General features: G+C 42.3%; 1 protein-coding gene across 1 annotated transcript in view; it reads left to right on the forward strand.

Annotated features, from left to right (window-relative positions):
• Nucleotides 1-220: 220 nt before the first annotated feature.
• Nucleotides 221-15068, forward strand: part of Cysltr2 (cysteinyl leukotriene receptor 2) — a 32623-nt gene continuing 17775 nt past the window's right edge. The window contains exon 1 of the mRNA XM_076872227.1: nt 221-429. Coding sequence (XP_076728342.1) covers nt 221-429 — 209 coding nt within the window. The remainder of the gene's footprint in view (nt 430-15068) is intronic.

Here is a 15068-nt window from a genome sequence, read left to right on the forward strand (position 1 = left end):
GAGGGCAACGTGATGTATTATCTGCCTGACACTATCTACCAAAGCAGTGAAGAACTACTCTTAGGCTGCAGTAGTTTGTTTATAAGTGCGATAAGAACATTACAAAAAGAGAGGCCTGTGGGATGTGTCAGTTGGGGAAAGTGAAGCACAGAAAGCAATATTGATGTTGGAGATTTGGCCTAGCCAGAGTTAAGTTCTTGGCAGGTTGGGGAAAGGGGAGATGGGGAGGAGGGGCAGGCCAGAGACTGAAGAGAGCGGCCTGAAAGGCACAGGCATATGGATGCAGCGCAAATCCAGGTCTGAGCTGCCTGGTCCTGAGGAGCAGTGGAACAATGACGATAAAGCCAGCTCGTGGTTTCCAAAGTGCTTTCACCTGCATCATTACCATCTGTTCCCCTTGGAGCCCTCTTCAGATATGGGGTCCGCCAGGTAACTCCACATCACGAATGGGAAGTCATACTCCATGGATACATAAATATGTCAAAATACATTCTAATGTCGTGTGTAACTAAAAAGAACAACAATGACAATAACAACAAAGATATGGGATCAGGGTCTTCACTGTCCCCATTTTACAGATAAGCTCCCCCAAAGTGTCTATCCAAGGCCACCCAGTTAGAAAAGGGTGGAACAGGACCCAGATCTCTGCTCTCCTTCTGCCAATCTGTCACCTTGTCGTGCAATTTCCAGGTGTTTGGTGCTGACTCTCGTTTGTGAGAGTACAGGGACACTGGAGCCCAGTGGTAGGAAGCCTTATCTTTTTGATTGATGAATTTGCATTTGGTCTGACAGGCAATTATAGGTGGTTCACAGTGAAGTGAAAAATGTCATTTTAATGAGTTAAATCTAGCAATCGTTACAGGTCAGGAGACACTTTTAGATGCTAGGCATCAGCTCTCATAGACTGAGGTTAGGATGGTGATATTATTCTTGTAAATTAAGGTTGGAATTTTAAGCCATGATTCTGCCAAATTGATTAGATGTGAGCAAGAAAAATCAAAGAGAACGTCCTAATAATGGTTACTGGCTGAGCAGGATCTATTTGAAAAGGATAAGTTCAGTCAGCATTTGTGGTAGAGGCAGAAGCTCCAAGTGAGACTATGCTGTAGGTAGAAGTGTGAGAATATAGCTCAGGTTAGAATTCAGGAAAAGAAAACCCTTAAATTCTCCTGGCCTCAGCCTTTTATCTTTATGTAAAATTGAGATAATAATGCCAACTCAGTCTATCCAAAAGACTGTCAAACAGAGCAAATGAGATAAATTTAAAATTCTTTAGAAGTATAAAATGAAAACAGGAGTTATCAAAGGGGGACATCTGGGAGTCAGAGAGATGGGCTGCAAAGTCCCCAGGGTGGATAAGTCCTTGACAGTGGTGGCTTTAGCTGCTGATGGTGCACTGACTACCTGCCCCTTGGTCACTTAGTAGCCATCTCTGCTCTCAGTTGACATTCTTGCTTTGTCAGGAAATGGAAAGCATAAAGCTTCAGAAATCAGAGGAGCGGAGGCCTTGAAGATGTGAGGACCCAATTCTATGGCATGACTAGACAGGAAATATGAGAAATGACTAGAAGCTGGTTATTGGGCAGGAACTAATGACTTTATCTAAGTCACTTGAGATTCAGAGGGAGGGGCCTCACTGAGGTGAAAGGGATGGGGCAGGGCAGACATATTGTGTAGATTAGGAAGAGGAACATGGGAAAGAAATATCAACAGAAAGCACATAATTGAGGGAGTTTAGGTGTAAAAGGACAAGAAGAAATGGGTCAGAATTTCAGCAGGTAAAACAGTTAGGTAAGAGGGGAAGAAACTAACATTTGGTTGAACTCTTGCTATGCAAAGCTTCATTTGAAGCCCCAAACAATCCTAAAGGACTAGCTTCGTTAGTCTTATTTAAAGATGAAGATGCTAAAGGTCAGAGAGCAAAGCTGAACAACTAGAAAGAGAGGGTTGGGAGTCAAACTAGGTCTACTGGATCTCAAGTAGAGTGTGCAGTAGTACCCCCTTCAGTGGTCTCAAGCAATTATAATTCAAAAGTAGTTCTAGAAAATTCCAGAAATAATAAATTCTAAATTCCATGCGAATAGAAATAGCATGATGAAATTTCATGTTGTCCCACTCCATCCTGCACAGTTCATGAATCATCCCTTTGTCCAGAGTATCCACATTGTATACTCTACCTGCCCGTTAATCACTTAGTAGCTTTCTCTGCTCTCAGTTGACAGTCTTGCTTTGTAATGCTTCTGTTCAAAAAATCCTTACTTCACTTAGTAATGGCGCCAAAGCACAATAGTAGTGAAGGATGCAAAGGAGACACCAGAGCATAAAACATGGAAAGATAGGGGTGGGGTTGTAGCTCAGTGATGTGAGGCACTGGGTTTGATCCTCAACACCACATAAAAATAAATAAATAGAACTAAAAAAAAAAAGACATAGTAAGACAGATGAACTCTGATACTAGCAACATGTCTTTTGCAGCAGCCACAGGACTCTCCCCTCATCCTTTCCCCTCACTGTGGGTGCTGTCTCAACTGCTGCTCCTTTATCAGCTTCCTGTGACTGGGTTGCACCTTCCCCTCTGATAACCTTGTTGCTAAATCCTCTGGTGATCCCTATCGATCACTTGGTCACTTACTTCTTACAGCAGCCTTCCTCTGGCCCCTGTGGCAGCCCGTTTTTGATTCACCTCTTATCATTTGGCCAGTCTTTCCCATCATCCTTACAGCCTTTGTTTCTCTCTACCTGTCCCTTCATTGCTGATGTTCCCCAAGGTCCTGTTCTTGACCCTCTTTCCTTCTGTGTTTCCACAGCCCAACACAAGTTCTTTCTCTCTTCTGACTTCAGCTTCCACCTAGTGCTGATGTTCCCCAAATCCACAGGTTCACGGAGCTCCTCCCCTGCTCTAGGCTGCAATGGGACACTTCCACTTGTCTATTATAGAAAACCTTCAAATTCAGAAGTTCCCAAATGGAACTCCTCATTTCTTTCCCCAAATAGCATCTTTCTTGGCTTTTATTAATGAATAGTATCATTCCCGCCCACCAAATATCCAAGAGGACCCTTAACTCCCCTTTGCCCTAGATTTCCACATCTAGCCCATCCACAGTGGGGTCAGCTGTTACTCCTCTATACCTTTCAATCTTATTTGGGTTAATTCACACCATCTGCCCTGGACCATGGCAAGGACACCCCTACTCATCTCTCTTCAAGCAGGCTTGCCTCCCCCAGACTTTCCTCCATCTACTTCCAGGATCACCTATTTAAAGCACAGATCTTCTCTCCAGATTTTGGGGGCTCTCATTGCCCTCAGGATAAACCCAAACTCCTTAGTATGGACACAGGCCCCTCTTGGGCCATTCTCTACCTTGCCTTCTTTGCCGGCTTCTCCTAGACTATACTGTATTCTACATACTTCCCAAATCTGCCATGGGCTCTGGGCTATGGGCCTGCATATGTCTTGTTTCTTTGCTTGGAATCCTTGAACCTCTTTCCTTGGAACCTCAAGGAAACTCTTCTTTATCCCCCCAGGCTGGCTGCCTCCTTCCCCATGCACTCTCACCCCCTCTACATCTCTTTCTGGTGGTCCTTCTCATTTCAACCTTTGTCTTTTAGCCTGTCCAAGTCATTCACCACGATGGAAGTTTCTATAGGTTACAGATCGTGTTTTCTTCACTGTCATGTACACAGAGCCCAGAATATGCAGCTCCATGAGACACACGTGGTGTTGTGGCTCAGAGCTTACAGCTGGGTTCAAGCCCCATCCCATGACCCACAGTGACCTTGAGCACATAAGCTACTCTATGTCCTGCACTTTGGTCTTTTCAACTCTGATATGATAAAATCAGAACACCTAGAGCAGTTATCAAATAAGAGTACCAAGGGCTATTTGAGGATTAATTGAATTCATTCACACAAGGAGCTTGGCAGAATGTCTGGCTAGAGAGAACACGGCTCGTCATGGCTCTTGTTGAATGACAAGTATCTGTGGCTGGAGGTGGGGGTGGGCTGATGGAGAAAGTGCACTTCCCAGAGCTCTTGGGCAGGGAGACCGGGCAGTTTGAAGTGGGGAGCAGTGCTGGGGGCTGATACAACCAGGCAGCCAAGAGTCCTGATGTCAGTTCACTGGGAGGATTTTCAGTGTGGAAGTTCGTAGTCTCAGAGACAGTGGTCAAGAGGTCAAAATATCCAGGGGGACCCTTAACTCCCCTTTTCCCTAGATTTCTACATCTAGCCCATTCAGTACTCAGAATAGCACTCAATAACAACTAAGAGGCTTCTAGCATGGGAAATATACCCTCTGACAGGTTAGATGCTGCTGTCCTCTTGCTCAGGGCCACTCTACACAAAATCACATCAATAGTCTTTCTTATAAAGACAATGCACACTCCACCAACATCCATTCTGAGAAGATCATCTGCTCTTTAGTAGATAATATACCAGGTCAGGGCAGCTGAGTGTCTAATTGCACCTTACTTGCTACTGTTCTGAATCAATGTGTTGCTGCTATATGTTTGTGTCTGAGCACTTTGGTCTTTTAGGGCTCTGTAGGCAGGACACAGTCTGTACGTAAGGACTGAAGATGAACACACCTGGTGAATGCAAGGTGACGGTCCATAGTCAGGGAGGTCTCTGTGCCAAGGTCTAACAATCTCAGGAGAATATATCAAAGATATTTTTTCATAAATAAAAATAAAAATAATTTCTTTGCTATAACCAGGAAAATATGCAAAATATCATTGTAAGCTATTTATCCCCATCAGCTTTTAACTGGTCACTGAAAACCTGTGTGTGGGTTTTCTTCAGTACTCAGGTATGGAATCTCTACCTGCTACTGCTGGTCCCTGTTTCTTCTTTGTTGTTCCACTATAGTAAAGCTGCAGCAGAGCGAGCCTTAACTCTTTTTTGATTCTGAGACTCCTCTCAGTACTGGAAGCTGTGCCCATGCTCAATCCTGCCCCATTAAGGCAGTGGAAATTACATGACCCAATTATTTTCCAGTTTCCCTTGAATTTACCTCTTCATATATTTATTAGATTCCTCTACCATGCGGCCAGTGCAATGGTTTCATTAACGAGGTTCTTGGCATAAAAGTTAGCTAGCGAGATCGAAATAAACACACAGACTCAGTTACCTTTTTCTACGACCAGGTCCGAGACGGCTCCCCTCTCTGGTTCCCTCCTCTAACCGCCCGGCAGGGCAGCAAGGATTACTCAGGGCTAGCAGGAGAGAGAGAGAGAGAGCACGCCAGGGAGTAGCCTTTTATTGGGGAGCAAGAAATTCAGGGGATAATTCCATCCAATGAAGGTTGAAGGGGGGCCGCACTCCAAGGTCAGGGTCAGTGATTGGGCCTCCGGGGTCAGTGGTCAGTTACACCCCCACACGGACAGGTTCTCTCATCAGGAGAGGGCCGGGAAAGCTCCGACACAGCCAGAGCGCCTCAGACCCTAACCGGGAGTCACCCAGTCACGTGTGAGAATGGCTTCCGACATATTCCCCCTTTCTTTTCGCAAAAATGAGGCGGCGGTTCACTCTCTGGAGTTTCTGCATTCTTGTTCTGAAGACTCGCCATCCATCATCACCGGGGTCCTGTTTTCTCCTAGGTCTCGAAGTATTTGGGAAGCCTGGGTTGTTAGCTTCTTTACGTCTTTCCATGAAATCATTTTTTCTGCTGGGTCAATCTGGTCTTTCTTCATCCTTTTTCAATATCTCCTCCTTCTGGATGGGGGCTCCTCTGGGTCGATCCTCAGTCGCTTGAATCTGGGTTCTATCTCTTCCATGTCTGATAGCACGTTCAGGCACCCAAATAGGACGAGAAGAATTTTCTGGGAAAATACAAGCATGCCCTCTGCCCCATATAAGCACCGGGTCTGGGCCCTTCCACTGATCGGTCTGTAAATCTTTCCACAAAACTCTGCCTAAAGGGCCTGTTACTGAGGGAGACATTTGTCTCTCAGCAGCAGTGTGACCTTCTGCGTCACAGTTTAAAAAATTTAAAACAAACAAGGCATGATTAAGGCTATTTTGGGGAGTCATAAGCCTATCCCCCCTTTTTAATTTTTGTAATTGAAGTTTAATAGATAAATGAGCTCGTTCTACAATGGCTTGACCTTGGGGGTTATAAGGAATTCCTGTTTTATGATTAATTTTAAACTCTTGACAAAATTGTTGAAAAGAAGAGCTTACATAAGCTGGAGCATTATCTGTTTTAATCTGTATAGGGCATCCTAAAACAGAAAAAGCTGCTAAGCAATGAGAAATTACATTTAGAGAATTTTCCTTAGTACGTGCTGTGGCAAAAATAAATCTAGAATAAGTGTCCACTATGACATGTACATAACACTGCTTACCAAATTGAGGAATATGAGTTACGTCCATTTGCCAGATTTGATTTGGCTTTAATCCACGGGGATTTACCCCTGATGGCAGAGATGGAGTGTGAATAACACACTTAGGGCATTGGCTTACAATCTGACGAGCTTGTTCTCTAGTAATATTAAATTTTTTACGTAAGCTAAAAGCATTTTGATGATGTAACGAATGGGAAGCTAGTGCACAGTCATATGAAGACATCTGTTGACAAAAAGCTACGAGTTTGTCAATTTTGTTATTACCTGAAGCTAAAGGTCCTGGAAGATTAGTATGAGCTCGTATATGTCCTATGAAACATGGATATTTCCGCATTAGCACTGCCTTTTGTAAATTATGAAATAATTTAAATAACTTTTGTGATGAAGTATACCCAATAACTGAAGTTTCAATATTTTTAGTAACTCCAACTGCATATAAGCTGTCAGAATAAATATTAATAGGCTCATTTGTAAAGTAAGTTAAGGCACAAATCAGAGCTTGAAGCTCTGCTCTTTGGGCAGAAGAATAAGAAGTTTGTATTACCTCTGTGTGAACACGACTATAAAATCCTGCTTTACCTGAACTCGATCCATCAGTGAACACTGATAAGGCTTCATCTATAGGATGGGCACGTACAATCTTTGGAAAAATAAGTGACGTTAATGATGCAAATTGTATAATCTTATCACGAGGATAGTGACTATCTATCTGGCCAGGAAAATCAGCAAAAGCTATTTGCCATGGGCTAGAAGTTTGAAAAAGCCAATTAATCTGTTGAACAGAAAATGGAATAATTATGATATCAGGTTTAGATCCAATTAATTGTAAAATCCTAGTTCTACCCTTAATTATTAATTGAGCTATAGAATCATGAAAAGGAATTAATGTTTTTTGAGGGGAGTGGGATAAATAAATCCACTCAATAACTCCTAATTTTTGTCATATGACTCCTGTTGGTGTATGTTCAGTTGGAAATATTAATAAATACACCATTTCCTTAGGATCAACTCTAGTAAGCTGTGCATTTTTAATTGCATTTTCAACTTTCCTTAAAGCTGTTTTAGCCTCTAAAGTTAGCTGATGTGGAGAGGTTGGAGAAGGATTTCCTTGTAATATCTGAAATAAAGGACTTAACTCAGAAGTAGTTAGTTTTAAGGATGGCCTCAGCCAATTAATATCTCCTAATAGCTTTTGAAAATCATTAAGGGTATGTAACTCCTTAATTTTTATCTGAAGATTTTGAGGACGGATTGTACGTCCTTGAATTATCTGACCTAGATATTGAAAAGGTGACACTTTTTGAATTTTTTGAGGAGCTATGCATAAACCCATTGCTGTAAGCGAAGTCTCTAACTGAGTAAAAATTTCTGAAAGTACCTCTGAATTAGCATGAGCCAATAATATATCATCCATAAAATGAATAATATATGCATCAGGAAAGCTACTTCTTATGGGATCTATCGCCTGGTCTACGTATTTTTGGCACAGAGTAGGACTATTACGCATTTCCTGTGGGAGTACTTTCCAGCAATATCTTTTAACAGGTTCCTTAAAATTAATTGTTGGGACAGTGAAAGCAAATCTCTCACAATCTCCAGGATGTAACCTTATAGAGAAAAAACAGTCTTTTAAATCTATTACCATCAAGCTATAATCTAAAGGAATGGCTGTGGGAGAGGGAAGTCCTGGCTGTAAGGATCCCATAGGCTGAATTGCATGATTTATTGCCCTTAAATCCTGTAGCAATCTCCAATTTCCTGACTTTTTCTTAATAACAAAAATAGGTGTGTTCCAAGGACTAAGCGTTGGTTCTATATGACCAGCCTGAATTTGTTCCTCAACTAACCTATGAATTATTTTAAGCTTTTCCCCTGAGATGGGCCACTGAGAAATCCATATAGGCTCCTCTGTGAGCCAAGTGATTTTTTCAGCTGTCTTAGGGATCGGGGAAGTACTCAGGGCCCCTAATAAAAATTTTGGCTTGGAGTATTTACTAATCTTTGTCGTGGAGACTGGTTTGTAAACAGATACTCTTCCTGAAGGGTCTCCCTATCATCTCCAGGAAAATATCTCTGACTAACTTCCTCAACTGATCTCATAGAGTTAGGAGTAACTAATAACAATCTCATTTTGGTTAAAATATCTCTCCCCCATAGATTAGCTGGTAAAGGTTCTGTGCTGTCGCCATTTTGAAATTGGGCTTTTAAGTCACGTGGCTGAGAAGAACTCTGAGCCCCTCTAGGAATCTCTTCCGAATTTTTCTCTCCAGGAAGATCGTCTACCTCCCTTGGAGGGCTCTCTAGGACCTTGGAGGTATCTCCTCTCTGATATTGCTCTCCATAATCTCCCTGCGGAGTAGCCTGATTTTGCAAGTTTAAATTTACATTTTTAACTTTGGGCCTGGTCCCTAGTGCCTTCGTTTTTAAGCGGCTTAAAGGAAAAGGAATTAACGTAGCCTCAGGCGGATTTTCCATTTGAATAGACTTGATGGCCCGTTGAATGCCTTTTAGCAGGTCTTCAGGGGGCCACGAATTCTGGCCCATATATTCAAAAAGACAAACTTCCAAGGCCGTCCAGGTTCTCTGAATATTATCTATGCCTCCAGGTAATTCATTTGAAAGACAGACCTTTTGTAACTTTCTTCCTAATTTCTCCCAAGTAAGTAAATTTGGAGATTCTTGTTCACAAAACCAAGGACAATATTTACCTACAATCTCTAAGAATTGTAATAACTGAGCTTTCTTTATCTGTTTTCCTTTCTGATTAATTATACTGTCTAAAATAGTCAGATACATTTCCTTATCCGTAGAAGTTGAATTTCCCATTTTAATTAATTTAACGTCTCTTTCCTTCAATATCTTAAAGTACTTTTGTGACCCAAATTGTCACCACTTCCTTTTGTGACCCAAATTGTCACTATTTCCTTTATCTTTACTTTTTTCTTTATCTTTATAGCGCGCTCCCACTCAATCTAGCTAATCTAGAATGCCCCACGTTGGGCGCCAATTCTACCATGCGGCCAGCGCAATGGTTTCATTAATGAGGTTCTTGGCATAAAAGTTAGCTAGCGAGATCGAAATAAACACACAGACTCAGTTACCTTTTTTCTATGACCAGGTCCGAGACGGCTCCCCTCTCTGGTTTCCTCCTCTAACCGCCCGGCAGGGCAGCAAGGATTACTCAGGGCTAGCAGGAGAGAGAGAGAGCGAGCACGCCAGGGAGTAGCCTTTTATTGGGGAGCAAGAAATGCAGGGGATAATTCCATCCAATGAAGGTTGAAGGGGGGCCGCACTCCAAGGTCAGGGTCAGTGATTGGGCCTCCGGGGTCAGTGGTCAGTTACACCCCCACACGGACAGGTTCTCTCATCAGGAGAGGGCCGGGAAAGCTCCGACACAGCCAGAGCACCTCAGACCCTAACCGGGAGTCACCCAGTCACGTGTGAGAATGGCTTCCGACAGATTCCTCTTGCATACTTAATTGTCTGGTTGACTGATTTTTACAGTTACATCTGATAGGGAGGTTTTCTTCCTTTTTATTTTTAAGGGTTTTTTTTTGTTGTTGTTTGTTTGTTTTACTGGCTAGGGAATGGTTACGGTGTGATGTAGTCACATGTATTTTACATAGACAGGAAAAAAAACAATCAAAATATCTTAAAGGTTTCTCAAGAAAAAATGTGGAGCTACATGCAGTTTTGAATCTGGGCTGGCCCTATTTCTGCAGGTGTCCTGTAACCACATGATATTTCTAGGAAGGGTGATTCTGTGTTTTCTCTCTTTAACTTTCCAGGAAATTAAGATGTTCCTGGTATCAAAACCCTCAGCCTCTTTGGTTATCCTCTCTCTCCAACAGGGGCTGCTTGGCAGCTGTCACCCCATCCCACCCCACCCAGGTAGGCTCTGTGAGGCCCAGCACCAACCCCAACCTCAAGCCAAGGAATCAAAACAGCTCTGGGACTCAGTGTTACCCTCCGTGATGATCCGCTTCTGCTCTTGTGCCTTGATTCTAAAATTAGGCTTTCCTCTCATTCCTGAGATTTGGTTCCCAACTCATTAGGGTATATGGCCCTCTGTCCCAGCATCCCTGGCCTGAGCCACCTCTGTACCCAAGACTTTACCTAACATGCTCCCTAGGACTCAGGGCCTGCTTCTACTGACCAGCCTCCTCCCAGGGGAGGAGTCCAGGGCTGGGTCACTCTCCAGCTTCCCTTCTTACCTTAACCCAAGTCCTGCTGGACTTTAGACAGAGCAATGGTGGTCTTCATAATTAAAGACTTTGAAGACTCAATTGCTTTCAAGTCTATTCTACTGTTCCAGACACTTCTCAGCTTCTTAGATATAAACTTCTTATAGAAGTTTATACCTGGTTCCAACATCAAATTATTCTTTGGAAGGAATAGATCAGGGTCATGGAGTGATGTTGTCTTGAGCGGTTTTCATTATAAACATGTCAGAATAATCTGAGAGTAGTCAGTGTTCCCGTAGAGTGGGCCTTTTTAAGAGACACCAACAGGAGTTGTCTTTTTACACCTCAGGTGAATGGGAGAGTTCATTTCATCTCCTCATTCCTGGTGGCCAATGGGATGACAGAAGTTGAAGTCAGATCATCTCTACATTCGTTCATGAGTTTGGAGCAGTTGCCCAGTGCCAAGTACTCTACGTGGCACATCCACTGACTCATATAACACTTATGGCCACTCTATGAAATGGATTGAATCATGTCCCACCAAATGATATGTTCAAGTCCTAACCTCAGGTGCCTATGAATGTGACTTTATTTGGAAACAGATTCTTGGCAGATATAAGGTTAGGATGAGGTCATATTGGGTGAGATGAGCCCTGAGATCAACATGTTGAGTGTTCTTAAGACACAGAGGTGCAGACACTCACAGTGGGAAGATAATGTGAAGACACAGAAGAAAAGGACCATGTGATGAGGCATGAGTTTGGAGCAGTATGTCTGTAAGCCAAGGAAGGCCAAGGATTGCTGGTAACTAGCAGAAACTAGAAGAACTCTAGGCAAGGAAGAATTCTTCCCTCGAGCCTTTGGAGGAAGACTGGCCATACTTGCAACTTAATTTCAGACTTGTAGCCCCCAGAATTGTGAGAAAGTAAAGTTCTGTTGGTTTAGGTCACCCAGTGTGTGGTACTTTGCTGAGGTAGCCCTAGGAACCAAGTACAATCTCCATTTCACAAAGGAAGTAAGGGTGCTCCAAAATGCTAGTTTATTCAAGAATAAATGCTTAGGCTCCCTGATTCCAAATACTTTAACCCCACATGCCCCCACGCCCTTGCTAGTTAATCTGGTCTATCAGGAGGGGGCTCCCTTTCTCATTCAACAAAATCATATTCTAGATAAATTACAGGGAGTTAGAATCTGTTAATGTGTAAAAAAGTTTTCGCTGTCAAAAAAAGCTGGGGAGGGAAACTCTATACAAATCTTTTTCTATGGGATCCCAAAGAGCCTTTCCAATGCATTATGAATCTCTAAGAGAGGGATATTAGAGCTGGCTGTGTTTTTCAAGCCGCGTTGATTATGGAAGCTTTTTCTTTTCAAAGCATCTTGTGGAATCCATGTTCTATAGAAGATACCTTGGAAAGTGCTCAATGAAAGGGGAAAAAAATAAACTCTCTCTTTTATTACATCATTTTCACACTGTCCATGTTTGTGAGTTCCATCTTCTCTGAAGAACAAGTGAAAAACATTCTTGCTGCTTCAGAAATACATTTATAAACCATCTATTTGGGCAGGGTAAAATTGTAATGCTGTACAGTACCTTTTTTTGACATTATGTGGCTTCTCAGGGACAATGTCTTTATTTTTCTTTTATGTAAGAAAAATCTTTATTTTTCTTTTGTGTCTCTCCTAATCATTGAAAGGGTGCTCTTCAACTTAAAGATTCTAAATTAAAATAACTGAAAACAGATGTCTTAGAAAAAGAGCATTAGACAGGAATTATCATAGGATTTGTGCTCGTGATAGATAATTTGGGGATAGAATTCAGGGAAACAGGACTTTTCAGAAAACAAACATGGTTATTAGTTCTTGTAACAGATTTTGAAAATGAGGACCCAGATTCTGAAATTTTTATACCCAACAAATTAAAATATGTTCCTCAAATCTGCCTGCTTTTTTCTAGACATGCAGGAGGTCCTTGCCCCTGAGTTAGACTGTGGTGTAGTATTTATGCAGGTGCAGCCAGAGTGTTTACTCTAACATAAATTTCTCTTTGGTTAGCTAGGAAGAAATTAGGGACAACGTGATTATCCATGACAACTCTGCCTAATGGATTTAAATTTAAAACTGGGCTTCCGGAGTGGAAGTTGTATCATTCGTGACTTTTTCCTGGCTCAGAGACAAATTTTGGATGGTCCTTTCCACTTGCGTGATCCCAGCTGTGGTTGTCATTGCTCGCAAGGCCTGCAGGTCCAGGAGTCAGGTCACCCTCCACAAGTGCTCTCAAGGAGCCTGAGCTTGCCTTGAAGATGTCGTGGATTCTTTTAGGAAAAACATGATTCACTGAAGGGATGATTGTTTAAAATATCTTAAATTCTCTAACAATTATCCTGAATACACAGATAAGCTCATGTGTGACAGGCAGGAGTAAGCCTGATGTCCCTTTAAGGACTGTCCTAGTGGGGCACACTGGATTGATAATGGGCATTTAAGAATCATGGATCGGGCTGGGGTTGTGGCTCAAAGGTGGAGCGCTCACCTAACATGCATGAGGCACTGGGTTAGATCCTCAGCACCACATAAAAATAAAATAAAGATATTGTGTCCACCTATAACTAAAAATAAATGTTAAAAAAAAAAAAGAATCACGGATTACTCGGGCTGGGGTTGTGGCTCAGCGGTAGAGTGCTTGTCTAGCATGGGTTTGATCTTTAGCACCACATAAAAATAAATAAATAAAATAAAGGCATTGGGTCCAACTACAACTAAAAAAATTAATTTTTTAAAAAGAATCATGGATCACAACAGACTCAGTTTGGTCTTTGGTTGTTGGGGGCGTGTCACTTGAGATGGACAGGTTCCTTCAGAGGAGTCAGATCTTGCAAAGCAGTCTGGCATGTCCCTCAGGGTCATGGAGTGACTGTTTTTATCCAGGAGAGGCCAAATCTTTGTCCCCATTCCTGCAGGGTCAGGTTTTGCTGATAGGTTTATAAAGACCTCAGCAGAGAAGTCTTTGGTTGATGGGGGGCTTTGTTTGTTTCCTAAAGTGGCAAAAGGCCACTTGAGTCAAAAGTGGTAGGATGAAGATAAGGGACATTATGTCAGTTAAGGGAGGTGGCCCAGGTACCATGACAGACAAGAAAGTCAGCAGAGAAAAGGAAAGAAAACAGCGTGCTAAAAAGCCAGAAAAGTCATTCTCCCCGCTCCTCCTCAGAAGCTGTTTCTGTAGTGAGTAAGTTGTCACGCTGTTTGGGACAGGAGGCAAATTACTGTAAATCAACAGCTTCTGAGGAATTTCTAAAAAATCTTAAGCTTGAGGACTCTTAAAGGAACAATCTTCCAGTAGTTGGGATGCAGGGTTTAGATACATGGTTTTAGCTGGAGACATGAAGCCAGGGTTAAACTTTTGGAGTCTTTGTGCTGTGCCTTTATAACAGTACCCAGTGATGTTCTTTCCATCAGGGTCTAAGGGCTTTTTTTCTGTTGTCTTTTCCAAAACAACAAAAGTCTCGGGTTCAGATCACACAGAGGCTGCTTAGGGGGCTATTTTGAAACTAGAGCTTCCGGGCAATCTTCCCCTCAGATTGTAACAGGACAGAATCGAGGACTAGAAGCAATCCTGAATGCACGGGGCAGACTCTTCTGTCCCAGAAGGAGGTAATGTACTTGACCCGCAGGAGGCTGAGCTCACCGCGGTCAGGCCAATGGAATCCAGTGGCCCTTGGTCATTTGAGGGCTTCCGAATTCCTTTAGTCCTCATCACTTTTTGTGTTGTTTGTGGATGATAAGGACAGAGAAGTTTCCATGTAGAAGGTAAAACTTCACTGTTCTTTACTAATTATACCAGTGAAATGTGTGTCTGCCTCTCTTCCTGGAGAGGAGAGCTGGAATTTCCCAAATTGGGAAAACAAAATGAAACAAATGTTTTATACCATCATAGACACAGGCGCTCCAGCAAAGAAAAGCCTTAGTACATTCTGAGAATAGACGACAATAACCAGAACATCTTCATAGGCCTGTAGGAAAAGTTCAAAGTGATCTCCAGCCGTGGGTCATCACATTTTACTTCTCTAGCCTTAGCATGATTGTGCCAACCTGGGCAGGGCATGCATTGGGACATCCTTGAAAATACCCTTTAATCATCCCTTGGATGTTGGTTTAAGATCATTGTCAGTTTATTTCTGCTCTTGTAGTAATATCATGAAGAAGCTTTGCTAAACTTTATTTTCATTATGGCTCTCTCCCTAGGTAATGGCAAGTAGCTCAAGGTTCCTTAATTCATCGTCTATTTTAGAGTTTTTTTTAGTCTCAAGAGATCTTTTTATATCTAAAGTGTTTTGAATGCATGGACTGACTCATCTAAATTCACGTACCTTAATAAATATAAGTATGTTTTCTTTTATCTTTTGTCAGCTGGCAGGTCTGTGGGAGGGCAATTGATTTAGCCATTGGAACTTATTTTATTTATAGGAAAAGCTGCATTTCAAGGGAAAAGTCAACAATAGCATAACCTACGTGACAATTCCTAGCTTTTGTGTTTTAGTATGAA

This window comes from Callospermophilus lateralis, chromosome 12, assembly GCF_048772815.1.
Source record: "Callospermophilus lateralis isolate mCalLat2 chromosome 12, mCalLat2.hap1, whole genome shotgun sequence".
Taxonomy (NCBI): Eukaryota; Metazoa; Chordata; class Mammalia; order Rodentia; family Sciuridae; genus Callospermophilus; species Callospermophilus lateralis.